At 40.4% G+C, this 16,539-nt stretch overlaps 5 protein-coding genes and 1 long non-coding RNA gene across 7 annotated transcripts; 2 read left to right on the forward strand and 4 right to left on the reverse strand.

The window, feature by feature from the left end:
• Window positions 1–280: 280 nt before the first annotated feature.
• On the reverse strand, window positions 281–1,470 carry nero (deoxyhypusine hydroxylase nero). Its single transcript, XM_018019233.2, has one exon. It carries the CDS (start codon window positions 1,344–1,346, stop codon window positions 438–440), a length of 909 nt encoding a protein of 302 aa, XP_017874722.1. The 5' UTR covers window positions 1,347–1,470; the 3' UTR covers window positions 281–437.
• A 57-nt stretch (window positions 1,471–1,527) lies between these two features.
• On the forward strand, window positions 1,528–5,493 carry LOC108621744 (uncharacterized). 2 transcript variants are annotated; one of them, XM_018019232.2, is made up of 4 exons: window positions 1,528–2,043; window positions 2,866–3,213; window positions 3,272–4,220; window positions 4,283–5,493. In XM_018019232.2, exons 1-4 carry the CDS (start codon window positions 1,930–1,932, stop codon window positions 4,351–4,353), a joined length of 1,482 nt encoding a protein of 493 aa, XP_017874721.1. In that variant the 5' UTR covers window positions 1,528–1,929; the 3' UTR covers window positions 4,354–5,493. The 2 variants fall into 2 exon arrangements, with proteins under 2 accessions (XP_017874721.1, XP_089332717.1); XM_089476591.1 differs by lacking the exon at window positions 1,528–2,043 and adding an exon at window positions 2,121–2,231.
• On the reverse strand, window positions 5,106–8,330 carry LOC149270585 (sodium/iodide cotransporter-like). Its single transcript, XM_089476578.1, has 8 exons — window positions 7,821–8,330; window positions 7,365–7,524; window positions 7,193–7,310; window positions 6,917–7,136; window positions 6,713–6,853; window positions 6,534–6,642; window positions 5,941–6,473; window positions 5,106–5,853 (listed from the first exon to the last, which is right to left on the reverse strand). Exons 1-8 carry the CDS (start codon window positions 8,024–8,026, stop codon window positions 5,517–5,519), a joined length of 1,824 nt encoding a protein of 607 aa, XP_089332704.1. The 5' UTR covers window positions 8,027–8,330; the 3' UTR covers window positions 5,106–5,516.
• LOC149270586 (uncharacterized) lies at window positions 6,605–8,908 on the forward strand. Its single transcript, XR_016271690.1, has 2 exons — window positions 6,605–7,116; window positions 7,182–8,908. It is a non-coding gene; the product is annotated as an uncharacterized LOC149270586 (long non-coding RNA).
• Window positions 8,434–11,352, reverse strand: LOC108621481 (sodium-coupled monocarboxylate transporter 2-like). The gene is made up of 8 exons (XM_089476577.1): window positions 11,017–11,352; window positions 10,462–10,621; window positions 10,250–10,367; window positions 9,964–10,183; window positions 9,759–9,899; window positions 9,582–9,690; window positions 8,970–9,502; window positions 8,434–8,882 (listed from the first exon to the last, which is right to left on the reverse strand). Exons 1-8 carry the CDS (start codon window positions 11,253–11,255, stop codon window positions 8,555–8,557), a joined length of 1,848 nt encoding a protein of 615 aa, XP_089332703.1. The 5' UTR covers window positions 11,256–11,352; the 3' UTR covers window positions 8,434–8,554.
• Window positions 11,353–11,882: 530 nt separating this feature from the next.
• On the reverse strand, window positions 11,883–14,748 carry LOC108621741 (sodium-coupled monocarboxylate transporter 2-like). The gene is made up of 8 exons (XM_018019229.2): window positions 14,478–14,748; window positions 14,256–14,415; window positions 14,065–14,182; window positions 13,789–14,008; window positions 13,142–13,282; window positions 12,976–13,084; window positions 12,386–12,912; window positions 11,883–12,302 (listed from the first exon to the last, which is right to left on the reverse strand). The coding sequence occupies exons 1-8, from the start codon at window positions 14,657–14,659 to the stop codon at window positions 11,933–11,935; spliced, it is 1,827 nt and encodes a 608-aa protein (XP_017874718.1). The 5' UTR covers window positions 14,660–14,748; the 3' UTR covers window positions 11,883–11,932.
• Between the last annotated feature and the right edge of the window lie 1,791 nt (window positions 14,749–16,539).

The following is a 16,539-nucleotide window of genomic DNA, read 5'->3' on the forward strand; positions in this document are numbered from 1 at the left end:
ATACTAAAATGGTATTGGTACAAGCGTTGTATAGCTGAAACGGTTTACCAGCACTAATTTTTTAAAACAGTGCAGCGTCGATAAATATTCAAATTTAGTAGAGAATTAATTTTAGGGAATTTTTTAATTTATACGGGCACACTTGTGGTGTAGTATAAATACGTTGGAAAACAAATGATTTCATAAAAATATAAATGGCTTTCATAGGTGCTTAATAGCAAAATAATTTCCCAGAATAGTTTACCCTTTGAGCACACATACAATAAAAACCCGCATGCAATTTTTCTGAAATAGTGATGATCGCAGCAGATGACGTGTTGAATGTCACGTTCTGTGATAGTTTATCTCACCAATCTACTGATTAGATATAACAATAATACAAATACGTTTGTTTACAAATATTATATACAATAATGAATAATTTTCTTAGATTAGCATCACTTGGATCCGTCCAGTTTGGTCAAGCCATCGGCATACTGGAACTCCGGGCTGTTCTCGTACTCGCACATGTCCAGGGCGATGACGCAGCTTTCCTTTACGACCCGTTTGTCATCATCCGAGTAACGATTTAAAATCTGAATGCATTCCTCTGTGGCGATGGCACCCAGTGCCTCGGCGCACTCGTGGCGAACCATTTCATTCTCATGGCGATCTTCGAGGTTCTCCTGTAGATAGGGAATGCTGCACGGATCCTGGAGCTGGCCCAGCACAAATGCAACCTCGTGCCGGAACAGCGCAGACTTGTCCTTAAGTCCTTCAGAAATAGCCAAAACACTCTCCTCTGTACGTAAATTCCGCAAGCTGAACATCGCTCGATAGCGGTCGAAAAGACTTTGATTCGCATCCAGATAGATTGCCTTTAATTCCTGCACGCTTTTTGTACCTGCTGCTGGCGGCGATGGATCCACTGATGCATATGGATTGTTGTCATTCACTTGCTGACCAGTCTGCAGCCAGCGCACACGATCCAGGGCAATAGCACAGGTCTCGGCAACCTCAATTACTGGATCCTCTTTGTATTTCTCGAGTATGGGCACAACATCTGGGTGACCGATGGCGCCTAATGCTTCGGCAGCCTCATGACGTACCATGGGCTCCTGACTTATGTCCTGTAGCACTTTGGTTAATGTTTCTACGGCTTGAGTATCCTGCATTTGTCCCAAACAATATGCCAATTCGTGTTTAAGCAATGCAGAATCATCATCAAATGCTTTGCTGATTGCTTCAATGGCAGTGCCGCCGCCGATGTTTTTCAATGTAAAGAGTGCACGAAAACGCTCCTTAAGGGGCCGTTCTTTATTGTTCAATACTCCACCAATTGCTTTGATCTGTTCCTGGGACACCATGTCTACTTTGTGTGATTAATTAAATGTAAATAACGAGCCGCCGCCTGCCTCGTGGAAATTTGACAATTGTATTAACGATAAGAAATTTATCGGAGCTATCTGCTAACCACCACAATAACATCGTCTACTTTCCAGCACTGGCGAAAAGGCCGCCATAGAAGGTTGCTGTACAACACTCACATTTTAGAAGAAGCAAATAGTCCAGTTGTTGGGTTACGTTTATCTTTGGCTCGTAAAGAAAACGTTAAAAAAGTGTAATATTCAACGAATTTTCTGTCGAAAATTCTAGAAAACCATAATTGTGTATACACCGGTGCTAAAGTCGATAAGTGAAACCGTTGATTTTTGTGCAAAATAACATAAATTTGCATTTAAAAATTTTGCGCGTTCAGCGTGGCGTGTGTATGTATATATGTGTGCGTAATATACCTGCTAGTTGCTTTATATCGCTGTCCCAGTGCGAAAGGAGAGCAGAAGAGAGAACTCGCTACTTTAAAGCAAAGCGTTGCAACTGAACGAAAACATTGCAAAATACAATTCATTGTATTTTGTAAGCAATATTAATACTAATACCAACGTCAAAATGTCTGACGAGACCAGCATACAAAAACCGGAAGGAGAGACGGTTACCGAAACCAAATCCAACATCGATGAAGATGCAACAATTCAGCCGGCAGTGGATGAGAAGAAGACACCCGTAAGTGTTTAGAAATATGTAAGAAATGACATACATGGATACATACTACATGCAAACTTGCATGGTTGTGTGTGTGTGTTTAGGCACAGTCACAATTAACACCGGGGGTCGTGCGATAAGAGCGCGCTTTAGATGTAACATACTCGCGCATTGTGACGAACGGAATTATCTGGAAGAGCGGGGGCATTGTATGTATTTAGGTGACTGTATTGAACCCATAAGCAGAATTTTTCCAAAACATATCGAAAAACGCAAAACAGATACCAGCACATTTTGAAGTACATATGTGAAATGTGAAATGTTCTGTGTTGTTTTTTTCACTTTACGTTCGCTCTTTCGTGTTGATGTTAATTTGTTGCCCTCGTGTGCGCGCGCTTTTCCCAACATCCCCCGTTGCGTGTGTGTGTATACACATATTCTGAACGACGGTTGTGTGTGTGTATTTATTTTTGTATGTCGCGTGGTACACTCGCTACAGGCAATCGGTAGTCTCTTTTGTGCACGTTTTGCCGCTGCGCGCGTCTGTCTCGTTCTCGTTTGTTTTTATTTTTCTTGTTCTCTTTTGGACTTTTTGTTGTTTGCTGTACTTTGTCATACATGAATATGTATGTATACATGTGCACATGTACATGTGCAGGCGTGTATGTGCATTCAACGTTGCGCTTGAGAATGGGCATTTATTTACCGTTTAATATCAATGCTGCGAGTTGAATAGACGGGTTAATGATTTCTTGCATTTAAATCCAGTTGAAATCTCTTATTGAGAGATGTACGTGTATAAGTCGTGCAATATTTTGATGTGTATGTAAACAATCATTGTAGAAACGTACGCCAAAGCGACGCTCATTCATTGAGCGCGCTCAACGCGAGAGTGAGGAGTTGGTGCGGACAATGGGCGGCACCTTAGAGCTGGAGGGTGGACGGCGTACTCGATCCAGTACACGTGGTACTCCGACAAGAAGCGCTGATACCGTTACACCGCCTCCAAGTAAAAAGGCTCGCACATCGCCAGCGATCGCTAAGAGCGGAGGACGGGGACGAGGTGCTCGAAAGCTGGATGTTGGCGGCGATGAAGAAGTTGAACAAGAGACAACAAAAGCCAAGCCAGTAACTGTGGAAAAGGTGGAGGTGGAAGAGAAGGCTCAAGCAAGCAAAACTACTAAAGCAAACGTAAGTTAATGAGCTTTATGTGATTTTTTGTCATCTAATTTTAAATTATGAATTCAAGGCCACTGCGAAGAAAGGAAAGAAGGAAGAAAAGGAACAAAAACAGAAGGCAGCTGACGCGAAAGACAAAAAGGATACCAAGGACACAGAGGATTCCGAAACAAAGGCTACAGAAACGAATGAACCTGCGTCAAAGACCACCGAAAGTAAGGATCAGCCTGATTCCGCTGCCCAGGAGCCTGCCCCACAAGAAGAAAAACAAAACAACATTGTTCACGATAAATCAGACGCAAAAGAACCCGAAACAAAGGAAAAAACACCCGAGCCGTCGACAACTGAGGAGGAACCAGCTAAAGTTGAAAGCCCACCAAAGAGTGATGCGACAGCTGCTGCTCCTGTTTCTGAGTCACCCATGGAAGTGGATGACGAGAAAGAACAATCAAAAACGGATCAGACTACCGCTGATGCAACATCCTCCGACATTTCTACACCTGCTGACATCACAGAATCAGTAGATACAAAGAAGGACTCAGCAGAGTCGCAAGAAAGTGAGAGCAGTGGGGAGCCGAAACCCGAAACCACCGAAACTGCTGAGCCCGCCAAGCAGCAAACACCGGAACCCATGGAAGTAGACTCAAGTTCGAAAGCCAGCACTGAATCTGCCAGGCCCATATCACCCGTCAAAGAAGTTGCCCCAGCAGCAGCCGCTGTCGAAAACAGCGACAAACCTAAAGCGACCGAAGTGGCAACAAGCAATAACAAAGTCGTTGAATTGGCCACCGAAGCCAAAGAGGATGCTCCAGTCCTTCCAGAAAAGGAGGCACAAGCAAGCGAAGTCGAAAGTTCATCAGCAGAGAACAATACAACCAAAGCTGATGAAGCTCCCGCCAGCAATGATGTGAGCAAGCTGGCTGCGCCAGTTGCCCCAATCGAAGTCCCATTAACGGAGGCGCCAGCCGCACCCGCCAAGGAGACAAACTGCGACAACAAGTCCGAGCACAATGACAATGGTATATAAATATATTTAATTTTAATATCTAGAACATTTTAATGAGAGTTAAACTTGTTGCAGGTGAACCGAAGATCGTTAACAATGCCAGCGAAGATGGCGAGAACCATGTGACGCCGCAGGCCTGCAATTAAGCAGCACCATAATTATAATAATAATAATGATGATGATGATGATGATGAAAACCAATAACTAAAGTTTAAAGCCGAATATGTACAAGTGTTGCTTCGGCTCATTTCGACAAGCCAACAAATATGCAAATCACGACGAGTTTTTCGTATATCTACTACGTCACGCGCCTAACGCCTAACCAGGGATAAATTCTGTTTCCATTGTTAAGATTTTTCTTTTTATTCTCAAGCCACAAAATCGTACGCGATTGCAATTCACTAAACATCTTCCAGTCTTTGGCTGTAATCGGCGCTGGACTTTCAATGCTGTTTTGTGTGAGCAATATAGACTAACAATAACACATCCACAGCAAATAGAAACTATCACGTAGCCCTAACCCGCCAATCTAACCACACACACACACACAAGCCCAACCCCACACACACACAAATTGTTAAAAGCAATCAACTATAAATAATATGTATGTGTAAAATTAATTAAATCGGAAACAAAAGAAATACATTATTAAGAAATGTATGTAAAATAGATGTTTTTAAATTTTAAGACATAATCTATAATACGATTCTAACTTTAACAAACCCATTTGGATAACACTCAAAACCCAAGGAAAGATTTTTAACAGCTGATGCGTCATTCAAGAAATTAAATACATTTAGATATATACCTATATCTATGTCTTATAACTTTACGAATGCCATTCACCCCTGGCTATTAACAACAAATCCTTTTTTTTTGTATTTTTAATTTCAATATAATTTTTCTTATTTTGAAGTTGCTCACATTTAGCATATAGCTATTAAAATTTTGTCATTTAATTTTACCTGACAAAAAAATTGTATCAAACAACGCATCAATTGTATTCTGCATAGACATTGCAACATGAAAATCTTTTCCAGGCAATCTTAACTAAATTACGAATAGTACTGTACAATTTTTCAATGAAAAATTCGAAAAACAAAACACAAAAAAACTAAAAAAAAAAAAAAAAAACCTCACACACAAGAGCGTAAAATACTTTGGAACTCTTTTTTATAACTGAAATAATCAGTCGAAACAGTTTTTGTATGTAGCTGGATACTTTCTGTATAAGGAATTCTTCATTTAAATATTCTTTTGTAAATAAATCGTTTAAAAATACAAAAGAGACATAACATTGTGTATTAACTTAGTTCGTAAATAACAATTCTGCGTTTTCATGTGGCCCTTTGGTTGGGGATTCTTTCAATGGAACCTCCTCCAGCTCCACTTCCGCTTCAGACACATTCAACATATTGCGTACAAACGGCGAATAGAGTTTGGGATTCAGCTTCTCGCTCTTATCCGGACGCCAGATATAGCTTAAGGGCACGGCACACACGAATATCAGGATTGCGCCTATCATTTTGTACCAATAGAAAGATATATCGAAGATTGAAAACTCCCGATTGCTGTCAAAGGCTGTTGTCACATTCGCAGGCAATGGTATTGCTGTTGTTGTTGCTGGTGTAGTTGTTGTGTGATTTCTGTAAAATAAATGTTCATGAGCATACATATTATATGTGCTATATTACAGCTATATGTATGTTATATAGGAATGTCATGGCATTTACATGGCTGCAAGAATTGCATGGAAGCCTCGCGCCTCGCACTGATCCAAGCTGTTTGGGAGCACCTCGTACTTAATGAGTCCCGCCTTGATGTTCATCATTGCATTGAAGATGAGCCAGAGCATGGTCAGCACACTGAATATGATGCTGGTCATTGCGACCTTCCCATTGACACGAGGTACAAACATGCCCAGCAGGAACACACCCACAACGGCGCCCGTATTGATGCCCGTAACGGTCCACATGGTCTGCAGGATGGAGTTGAAGTGCTGCACAATGATGCCTCCCAAAATGCAGTAGACGCCCATGGCAACCACGACCAGCTTCATGCATCCATTGGCCCGCGCTTCCGTATGCCGTATGTGCGGCTTGATGTAGTCGAAGTAGACGACGCCAGCGAGCGAGTTGAGATTGGCCGAAAGGGAGCTCAGAGAAGCGCTGAATACGCACGAGATGAACAGTCCGGGCATGCCGGGCAGCTTACCCATTATGTCCTGAATGAAGAAGGGCATCATTTTGTCTGGCTTGCTGACCAACTGAAGATTAAATAATATAAAATAGAGGTCCATAAGTCTCTATAACTGCGATCTACTTACGCCGGCGAGCATGGGATCACAGCCGAAGTAGCGAGCAAACATAATGATGCCGGTAAAATAGGTGAGGGTCATGATATTCATGAAACCTAATCCCGCCACAACTAGAGATCTGTTGAACATTTATTTAGACATATGTATGTACATATGTATATTTAATAGTACATATAACTTTCGCTTACTTTTTTGCTTCCTTAAACGAGGGTAACGAGACAATACGCTGAACACAACTCTGATCGACTCCAATTTTACCCGTCCATAGTAACAACCCGCTACTAAAGCAATTCCAGATAGTAGACCGAATCCTGGGATCCAGTCTGAAGCTATAAGTTTAACGCTTATAAAGGTTTTCTTTTTATCCCTTCACCGTCCGTTCTGACACCTACTCAATGTCCATGCGTCCGCCTTCCGAGGCATAATCCAGCACAATGGCCAAGCCCCCAGTTCTCATTGAGCCCAAGATGGCTACCATGATCACCGACATAAGCATTACACCTCCCTGAACAACATCCGTCCAGACGACAGCCTTAACGCCTCCCAACATGGTGTAGAAAACACACACCGAGGAGACAATTATATTGATCAGGTGAATATTTATGCCGGTCACTGTAGAAAAGGGTTGTTAATAAAGAACTTTTAATATTTCTAAAGAAAACAAACACCTTGAGAGAAGGCCAACGAGGGTATGAACATATAGACGGGCAGCGTCAGGAATTGGCTCATAATGAATGTGAGAGTGACGAATCGACGAGTTCCCTTATTGAAACGCATCTCCAAGTACTGAGAGAATAGAGAATATGTATTCAGAAAGATAGATAATCCATTTCCACATACCTCATAGCAATTTACGACGTTGTTGTCGTAGAAGATTGGAACCATAATATATATAAGAATAAACATAGTTGGTAACATGGCTAGCACTCCGAATATGAAGTTAAAGCCAAATGTGTAACTCTCGGCTGGAATAGACATAATCGAGACACCAGACAGTTGGCTGAAATTCAAAGTAATTAGTTAATATGAGTAAAAACAAATTTATGCTAATACTTAAATCAAAATAATTTATACAAAGTTGTTGGAAAGCGAGTTGAAACCTGTTCGAACGGCATGCAAAATCTTGTTGACCAATTTTTCACTGTTGCAGGTGGAATTTTCCATGCGTTGATTTATCAATCATAACAAGAGTATCATATTCAGTTCTCTAGCTCCTATGCAGATTCTTAGTCAGTCAATCATTTGAGTAGGCAGATTTCTAAATATATTAAATGGGTATCAAGCGGGACCACGAACCTGGAGACCAAGGATATGGCAATGGGCAGAGCCTGCATCTTCTTGCCCCCGCGCAGGTATTCGTCGGTGGTGTTCCTTGACTTTGAGTAGAGGCCAAAGTAGAGGCCAATGGCTGCTGAGACACTCAACAGGAGTAGGAATATGGAATAGTCCATTATGCTGAATGTCAACCCCTCCATTTCGGATGTGGCTGCACTGTTGACCATGGTGGCACTGGCTGCACTGGCTGTACTGCCCGGCAGTACGGCTGAGACTTGTTTGCCGAACAAGTCGGTGCAGCTGTGAGCGCTGTCAGCTCAGTTATGAGCATTGAACTCAAAAATTTTCGCTTAAGTAGAGATTATTGATAGTAGCCTATCAGTAGTTAAAATATCAGCTAGACATTGCGCTAAGAGCAACGAGTCCCCGTAAAGTAGAGCCAAAAAGTTGGCTATATCCAAAGGTCATATGAGATGAGAGTCTTCGGACCTATACAAGTGTAAATTACTTTATTATTTAATGAATGAATTGTGAATTTAATCAAATGGTTTATTAAATCTAGTACAAGTTTTGTTTCTAGTAGACCAAAGCCAAAGGTCTCTTACTTGCTTATAAGGAAGACTGTAGAAAGCTGTTAAGATATACCATTATCCTTTATTTCCAAGAAATTTTTCGTTTAAAAAAGTAATGAGACAATGTTCTAAATACAAAACAGTCAGAAAGCGGGTACTAAATAAGTTAGATGTTATTAATACTTATGCGGCTCCGTTTTCCTGTTTCCCTTCTTTGGTTGGGGATTCTTTCAATGGAACCTCCTCCAGCTCCACTTCCGCTTCAGACACATTCAACATATTGCGTACAAACGGCGAATAGAGTTTGGGATTCAGCTTCTCGCTCTTATCCGGACGCCAAATATAGCTTAGGGGCACGGCACACACGAAGATCAGGATTGCGCCTATCATTTTGTACCAATAGAAAGATATATCGAAGATTGAAAACTCCCGATTGCTGTCAAAGGCTGTTGTCACATTCGCAGGCAATGGTATTGCTGTTGTTGTTGCTGGTGTAGTTGTTGTGTGATTTCTGTAAAATAAATGTTCATGAGCATACATATTATATGTGCTATATTACAGCTATATGTATGTTATATAGGAATGTCATGGCATTTACATGGCTGCAAGAATTGCATGGAAGCCTCGCGCCTCGCACTGATCCAAGCTGTTTGGGAGCACCTCGTACTTAATGAGTCCCGCCTTGATGTTCATCATTGCATTGATGATGAGCCAGAGCATGGTCAGCACACTGAATATGATGCTGGTCATTGCGACCTTCCCATTGACACGAGGTACAAACATGCCCAGCAGGAACACACCCACAACGGCGCCCGTATTGATGCCCGTAACGGTCCACATGGTCTGCAGGATGGAGTTGAAGTGCTGCACAATGATGCCTCCCAAAATGCAGTAAACGCCCATGGCAACCACGACCAGCTTCATGCATCCATTGGCCCGCGCTTCCGTATGCCGTATGTGCGGCTTGATGTAGTCGAAGTAGACGACGCCAGCGAGCGAGTTGAGATTGGCCGAAAGGGAGCTCAGAGAAGCGCTGAATACGCACGAGATGAACAGTCCGGGCATGCCGGGCAGCTTACCCATTATGTCCTGAATGAAGAAGGGCATCATTTTGTCTGGCTTGCTGACCAGCTGGTGGTGATAGATGATGATAAATAGTAAATAGATAAAAGATGAGGATCATAAATCTATTAAAATTCAGTATTCTTACGCCAGCTAACATGGGATCACAGCCGAAGTAGCGAGCAAACATAATGATGCCGGTAAAACAGGTGACGGACATGATAATCATGAAACCGAATCCCGCCACAACTAAAGATCTGTTTAATGAATAGCGAATAAAATATATGTGATATATAGAAATATAAAAAATCGGAGTTTGACTTACTTTTTGGCTTCCTTAAACGACGGCAAGGAGACAATGCGCTGAACACAGCTCTGATCAAGTCCAATTTTACCCGTCCACAGAAGTAAGCCGCTGCCTATGGCATTCCATATAGTAACTCGAATCCTGGGATCCAGTCTAAAGCTATATGGAATTCAATTGAATGTATAGTATATTTAAGAAGCGCTTCACGATCCATTCTTCTTACTCAAAGTTCATACGTCCCCCCTGTGTAGCGTGGTCCAGCACAGTGGCCAAGCCTCCTGTTTCCGTTATACCCAAGACAGCCACCATGATCACCGAGATAAGCATTACAGCAGCCTGGACAACATCCGTCCAGACGACCGCCTTAACGCCTCCCAACATGGTGTAGAAAACACACACCGAGGAGACAATTATATTGATCAGGTGAATATTTACACCGGTCACTGTGGATGAAACGAAAGCAGAGAAATATTTCTAATAAATAACTTTTGCCAAGTCTAAGCACTTACCTTGAGAGAATGCAAGCGAGGGTATGAACATATAGACGGGCAGCATCAGGAATTGGTTCATAATGAATGTGAGAGTGACGAATCGACGAGTTCCCTTATTGAAACGCATCTCCAAGTACTGAGAGAATAGAGAATATGTATATATAATATCAGATAGATATACATATATTATAGATAATAGATAGATAGATAGATAATCCATTTCCACATACCTCATAGCAATTGACGACATTGTTGTCGTAGAACACCGGCACAATAATGTATATAAGGATTGGGATAGTTGGCAACATGGCCAGCACACTGAATATAAAGTTGAAGCCATATGTGTAGTTCTCGGTTGGAACTGACATGATCGCAACTCCAGATAGTTGACTGTTCACAATTATACAATTTTTCAAAATATTGTTTAGATTTTAAAATAAAAGAAATTAAAAGGAAATCAAATTCGCATTTACTTAATGCCTCGAACATTAAGCAAGGACTCGCAAAGTAAACTGTTTAGCTTTACGACTTTTATATTGTTTCTCCACAAGTTCGTCAGTGAGTCAATAATTCATTTAGATAGGGAGATAATTTTATAAAAAAAGAGGCCCGTGCGAATATAAATTTATTGCGTGTAAAAAAAAAAAAAATTTTAAAAATAAATAAATACTGATGTAATATAAAATTGTTCCAAGTAAGATAAGATAGTCTAGCACATTTAATGGCACTGACTGAGATAATAGAACAGTAATAAAAACACTGACTCGCTGACTGGATCTACGAACCTGGAGACCAAGGATATGGCAATGGGCAGCGCCTGCATCTTCTTGCCCCCGCGCAGGTATTCGTCGGTGGTGTTCTTCGACTTGGAGTAGAATCCAAAATAGACGCCAATGGCTGCCGAGATACTTAGCATGATTACGAATATGGAATAGTCCGTGACGCCGAAATTCAAGTCCTCTACAAGAACTGTTGGTGCAGCTGTTGCCGTCGTGCTGGCCAAGGAGGTTGCGCTGTCCGACATCCTGGCTGTTATACCGCTATTATCCTTTAGACTGATTAGCCGTGCAAGCTTGTGCAGATGCGTAAGCTGTCAGCACAGCTATGAGCACTCAAATCAGAAGTTTCACCTTAAGTTCAGAATATGGTAGCTTATCAGTAGCTGAAATATTTGCTAGACACTGGCTGTAAACATTAATGAGTATCCATAAAGTGGACCTAACAGCTTCTACGTATTTAAACGTCCATAGACAGCGTCTTTATATGCTGAATCAGCAGATACGAGTATTTTGGACCAAAATTGTATTTTGAGCTCGTCCCGCTGGTTCTGATAAGACTCTATACGCACTTAAAATTGTTTGCTCTGCGAACCAAATTCTCTGAACGTAAAATGTTTTATACAGTAGCACTTCCTGAGTCTATTACGTAATAGAGGCAACTAAATTGTGTTTGAAAAAAAAAAAAAAGATCCATATCGTCTTGAAGATGTCTATAGCATATATCCAACTACCTTAGCAAAGAGAATTTTTACCATGAAGAAATTCTTGCAATGTGCCTAGCATAATACATATTTTTGGAACTCTCTCTAGTTTTACAGCCCTGAGCAACTAAATCTAAAAAATACCTTTACTTCTAGAAGACATTCTTCCCATTATATCAAGCTGTACATTTTATTGAAATATAATCTCTTTAGTACAAATTTCAATCTCGCAATTGAGCATCAAATTTAACACTGTTTTTCAAATTTAACTCCGAGTCTTCCTTTAGTGGCAACTCCTTGACTCCCTTGAGTGGCAACTCCTCCATTTCCAACACAAGATTTGGTGGTAGGAATCTCCGTACGATGGGCGTGAACAGCTTTGGATTTAGCGATTCGTGTTTGTCCCGCTTACAAATGTAGCTCATGGGCACGGCCCAAAGGAACGTTAAGATCAGACCCAAGAATTTGTACAGGTAAAAGGATATATCAAATATGGAAAAGTCACGATTACTGCCAAAGGCACCTGTCACCAAAGGAGGCACAGTTGGTTTCTCAATTATAGTCACTGGAGTTGTGTTGTTGTTGCTGTGGCTGTGAAAAATTTTGGAAAAATAAGGGAAATATGTGTATAAAACAATATCAAATCAAATGAATGAAAAGGCTGTAATGCTTACATTGCATTCGTATGCAAATTCTTGGCCTCGCATTGGTCCAGGCTATTGGGTAGGATATCATACTTGATGATGCCTGCTTTGAAGTGCATCTGGGACTTGATGATAATGAGTACCATGAAAGCGATGCTAAATAGAATGCCCGATATGGCTGCTTTGCTGGTCACTCGTGGACAGAACATGCCCAATAGGAACGCAGCGCTCACAGCTCCCGTGCTGATGCCCGTGATGCTCAGCACAGTCTGTATTATGGAATTGAAGTGCTGCACCATGAGGCCCCCAAAGACACAGTAAATGCCTATGATGACAATAACCAGCTTCATCGTGGCATTGGCTCGAGCCTCCGTATGCCGTATGAATGGCTTAATGTAATCAAAGTAAACGACGCCAGCGAGCGAATTGAGATTCGCAGAGAGCGTGCTCAGCGCAGCGCTGAAGACGCACGAGATGAAGACGCCGGGCATACCGGGCAGATTACCCATTATGTCCTGAATGAAGAAGGGCATCATTTTGTCAGGTTTGCTGACCAGCTGCGGATGAGATTAGGTAACTTAAATAGGAATAGAATTGAATTAAAGTTTCGAGCTACTCACGCCAGCTAGCATGGGGTCACAGCCGTAATAGCGAGCAAACATAATGATTCCAGTGAAGCTCATAAAGGACATGATTATTACAATTCCGAATCCCGCAATGATGAGAGATCTGAGAAATGTGACTGTGTTAATTCATAAAAGACTTTCGTATTATTGTATAACTTACACTTTGGCATGCGCATACGAGGGTAAAGCTACAATGCGCTGCACGCAGCTCTGATTGAAGCCAATGTGACCCAGCCACATGAGGAACCCTCCCGCGAAGCAATTCCAGACCGTCATGCGTATGCGAGGATCCAGCCTGTAGCTGTAAATCATTTATTGAAGCAAGCAAATATTTAATTAATAAATACAACATAATTAACTAATTTACGAATTATCAGAATTTTTATAATAACTTAATTATAAAATTTGAATTTTGTTTAAAAACAAGTCTTAACAAAAACTTAAAAAAAAAAAAAAAAAAAAAAAAAAAAAACTGAATTCATGCAAGTTAGCAATGAATAAATTTAAACAGGAACGGTAATTAATATTGTTGATGTAAAATGATTGAATAACAAAAATTAAAAAAAAATAATAATTTTAAAAATTAATACTAAATTATTACATGGAATTATTTGATTTATATATTGAAATATATTAAATAAAAACTTTTAATTTAAATTAATGTAATATTTAAGTTAAATAATTATAAATCGTTATCGCTGCATTAAAAATTTGACCCTTAGCTCTTCTATCGAAATTGTGGTTAGACATAGTTAGCTGAACTGAAGAAGTCAGCCTTAAGAATCAAAATTGTTACGCAAAACTTACTCAAAATTCAGTCGTCCTCCTTTGGTGGCATTCTCAAGCACCGAACTAAGTCCCCCCGCTTGCATGGTGCCCAGCACTCCGACCAATAGCACCGAGCTCAGCATGATGGCACCCTGCACCACATCTGTCCAGACAACCGCCTTGATGCCACCCAACATGGTGTAGACAACGCATATCGAGCAGACCAGAATATTGATCAGATGAATATTTATCCCGGTCACTAAATAAACGGGAATATATGAAAAATATAGCTAGGGTAGCTGCCAGCAGATATACCTTGCGCAAATGCCAGAGAGGGTATGAACATATACACGGGCAGCATGAGGCAAGAGTTTACCAAAAATGTGGCTGTTACCACCTTTCGCATGAGCTTGCCAAACCGCATTTCCAGGTACTGGAATCAAATGTACGAATACATGTACATATATGATATATAGGATAAATGGGAATTGAGATCTCCCTCCTACCTCATAACAGTTGGAGACATTGTTCTCGTAGAAGACAGGCACTACAACGTAGATCAGCACGGGCAAAACTAACGCCATGGAGAACACCATAAAAATGTAGTTGATGCCAAACGAATATGTCTCGGCTGGCACGGACATGATGGCAATGCCAGAGAGTTGACTGAAATATAAATATGTCTATAGGTCATATTTAGCCATATTAAATCCAAGAATGAAACTCACCTGGCCACCAATGAAATGGCTATGGGCAGTGTTTGCATCTTCTTGCTGCCCCGCAGATACTCCTCGGTGGTGTTTTTGGCCTTGGAGAAGAACCCAAAGTAGACGCCAATGGCCAGCGAGGCGCACAGCATAAGCACGAAGACAACATGATCCGTAATCCCAAATGTAAGTGCTGAAGCCATATTTGATATTTGCGAACTACTTGAAATTGGCCGTAGTGCTACACTTGGATGCTGTGCGCACACTTCGGTGCATCTCCTGACATGTGTCGGTTTTAAATGATGTTATTTAATTATCTTATCTGCCTCCCAGATTTATCTACATTTATCTATACAGATATGATAGCTATTGCTGCTTATACCCCATAAAAGAGCTCAAGATTTGAAGAATTTGTAATATATAACAACTTATTTTGCATGTTTATTTTGATGAAATCGCTTTTCTCGAGCAAGTACGAGAGCAGGGCCTGACTAGGAGATACTCTGTAAACAGTAATTGTAGTTGCACATCGACTTTGACCCTGCAAAAAGTATTTGTATATCAAGTTTGTCCCTTGATTTTGTCAATGCTAAGAACTTTTGCATAGCTCTGCATAAAATTTAATAGCTTTAACTTTAGCTTCCAGAAAATACATAATAGTTGAACACATGGTCATACGGAAGAGCGTCTGGATATGATTTCAATCGAATTTGACTTCTTCTCACAAAACGTCTTATCAATCAGAACTTCCTTCTTGTCTTTTACACCCTGAACCCATTGAAAATGGGAAATCAGGGTATAATGGTTTTGTGAAAGGTATGTAACAGGCAGAAGGAATCATCGCAGACCCCATAAAGTATATATATTCTTGATCAGGATGACGAGCTGAGTCGATATAGCCCTGTCCGTCTGTCCGTCCGTCCGTCCGTATGAACAAAAGGATCTCAGAAGATATAAGAGCTAGAGAGCTGAAATTTGGCATGCATACTCGTGTATACCATAGGCAGTACAAGTTTATCATATTTTTTCGATAACTCGTCCGATAACTTTTTTATCTTTTTTATCGAGAATAATAGAAAAATCGACATTGTTTTTTCAGCCTAATTTGAACACTTTTAGACCTGGATAGAAAGATTTTGTAATTTACAGATTTTGGATACTACGCCCCCTTCTCCACCAATTTGTAAAAAACGCATTTCAAATACTAGAGACTTGTGCTTTGGAATGTACACACATATTTACCATATGATTACGCTCATTAAGATTGTACGTCTACAAAAGAAATTATTCAAGAAATAAATTCTTATAATGTTGCCCACACTGCAGCGCCGCCCAAGCTCAGTCGCAGCTTACTGCGCAGTTAGCAGAGCGCAGGCTTATGCGTGAGTGTGGATGCATGTGTATGTATGTGTGCATAAAAATGCAGAATGATTAGAAAGTCAGCTTAGAGGGTTCAGGGTATCTCGCAGTCGAACAGTCTCGACTGGAGCCTTCTTACTTGTTTTTTTTTTTTTTTTTCTTTTTTTTAACATATTGCAACAATGTCTCGTGTCTTATTAACAGTTACTTTCCTGTAGACTATATCCGAATAATTTTTTTTAATGCTCATACATTTAGATCTCTATATAAATTTAAAGGTATTGAGTCTGCCGCATATTATCTGAGTGTCTGCTTTTTATCACTAAAACTCGCTAAATTATTTTTATGAAGAGGCGTTAAAACAACAAGTTATGTGAAATATATGTCCAAGATATACCCTATATGTGTACAACATTATATATGTAATATATAATTCAGAAGTCATACTGATGTATATAATTTAAACTGATTTAATCTTTCTAGTTTTTAAGGCAACATAAGCTTTTCTGAATATTGGATGTTATTTTAAATTATATTTCTGTGTTTAAGTAAGGTAAGCTAGAGAAGATATAGCGATCCCCGATATGTCCTGCTTCCATGGAGGGTAAACAAGTATTAGAGAGAGTAAACAAACAATTATAAAGACACACATATATGATCACTTATATATCGACGCCCTTATTATACCCCATTTGATAATTTTAAGTGGGTATACGTTAGGCCA

Source organism: Drosophila arizonae, chromosome 2 (genome assembly GCF_054131065.1).
Source record: "Drosophila arizonae isolate 15081-1271.41 chromosome 2, UAZ_ARI_1.0, whole genome shotgun sequence".
Lineage (NCBI taxonomy): Eukaryota > Metazoa > Arthropoda > Insecta > Diptera > Drosophilidae > Drosophila > Drosophila arizonae.

What these genes read in the sequence shown, in the direction of transcription:
- LOC108621741 (XM_018019229.2), bottom strand. Translation starts at nt 14,659, where the DNA reads ATGGCTTCAGCACTTACATTTGGGATTACGGATCATGTTGTCTTCGTG. An exon ending in GCCATTTCATTGGTGGCCAG is followed by an intron (nt 14,416 to 14,477) that starts GTGAGTTTCATT and finishes TTTATATTTCAG; the next exon opens with TCAACTCTCTGGCATTGCCA. An exon ending in ATGTCTCCAACTGTTATGAG is followed by an intron (nt 14,183 to 14,255) that starts GTAGGAGGGAGA and finishes ATTTGATTCCAG; the next exon opens with TACCTGGAAATGCGGTTTGG.
- LOC108621481 (XM_089476577.1), bottom strand. Translation starts at nt 11,255, where the DNA reads ATGTCGGACAGCGCAACCTCCTTGGCCAGCACGACGGCAACAGCTGCA. An exon ending in ATGTCGTCAATTGCTATGAG is followed by an intron (nt 10,368 to 10,461) that starts GTATGTGGAAAT and finishes CTATTCTCTCAG; the next exon opens with TACTTGGAGATGCGTTTCAA. An exon ending in GTGATCCCATGTTAGCTGGC is followed by an intron (nt 9,503 to 9,581) that starts GTAAGAATACTG and finishes TATCACCACCAG; the next exon opens with CTGGTCAGCAAGCCAGACAA.
- LOC108621744 (XM_018019232.2), top strand. Translation starts at nt 1,930, where the DNA reads ATGTCTGACGAGACCAGCATACAAAAACCGGAAGGAGAGACGGTTACC. An exon ending in TGGATGAGAAGAAGACACCC is followed by an intron (nt 2,044 to 2,865) that starts GTAAGTGTTTAG and finishes CAATCATTGTAG; the next exon opens with AAACGTACGCCAAAGCGACG. An exon ending in GCAAAACTACTAAAGCAAAC is followed by an intron (nt 3,214 to 3,271) that starts GTAAGTTAATGA and finishes TATGAATTCAAG; the next exon opens with GCCACTGCGAAGAAAGGAAA.
- LOC149270585 (XM_089476578.1), bottom strand. Translation starts at nt 8,026, where the DNA reads ATGGTCAACAGTGCAGCCACATCCGAAATGGAGGGGTTGACATTCAGC. An exon ending in CTCGTTGGCCTTCTCTCAAG is followed by an intron (nt 7,137 to 7,192) that starts GTGTTTGTTTTC and finishes CCTTTTCTACAG; the next exon opens with TGACCGGCATAAATATTCAC. An exon ending in GGCGGACGCATGGACATTGA is followed by an intron (nt 6,854 to 6,916) that starts GTAGGTGTCAGA and finishes TTAAACTTATAG; the next exon opens with CTTCAGACTGGATCCCAGGA.
- nero (XM_018019233.2), bottom strand. Translation starts at nt 1,346, where the DNA reads ATGGTGTCCCAGGAACAGATCAAAGCAATTGGTGGAGTATTGAACAAT.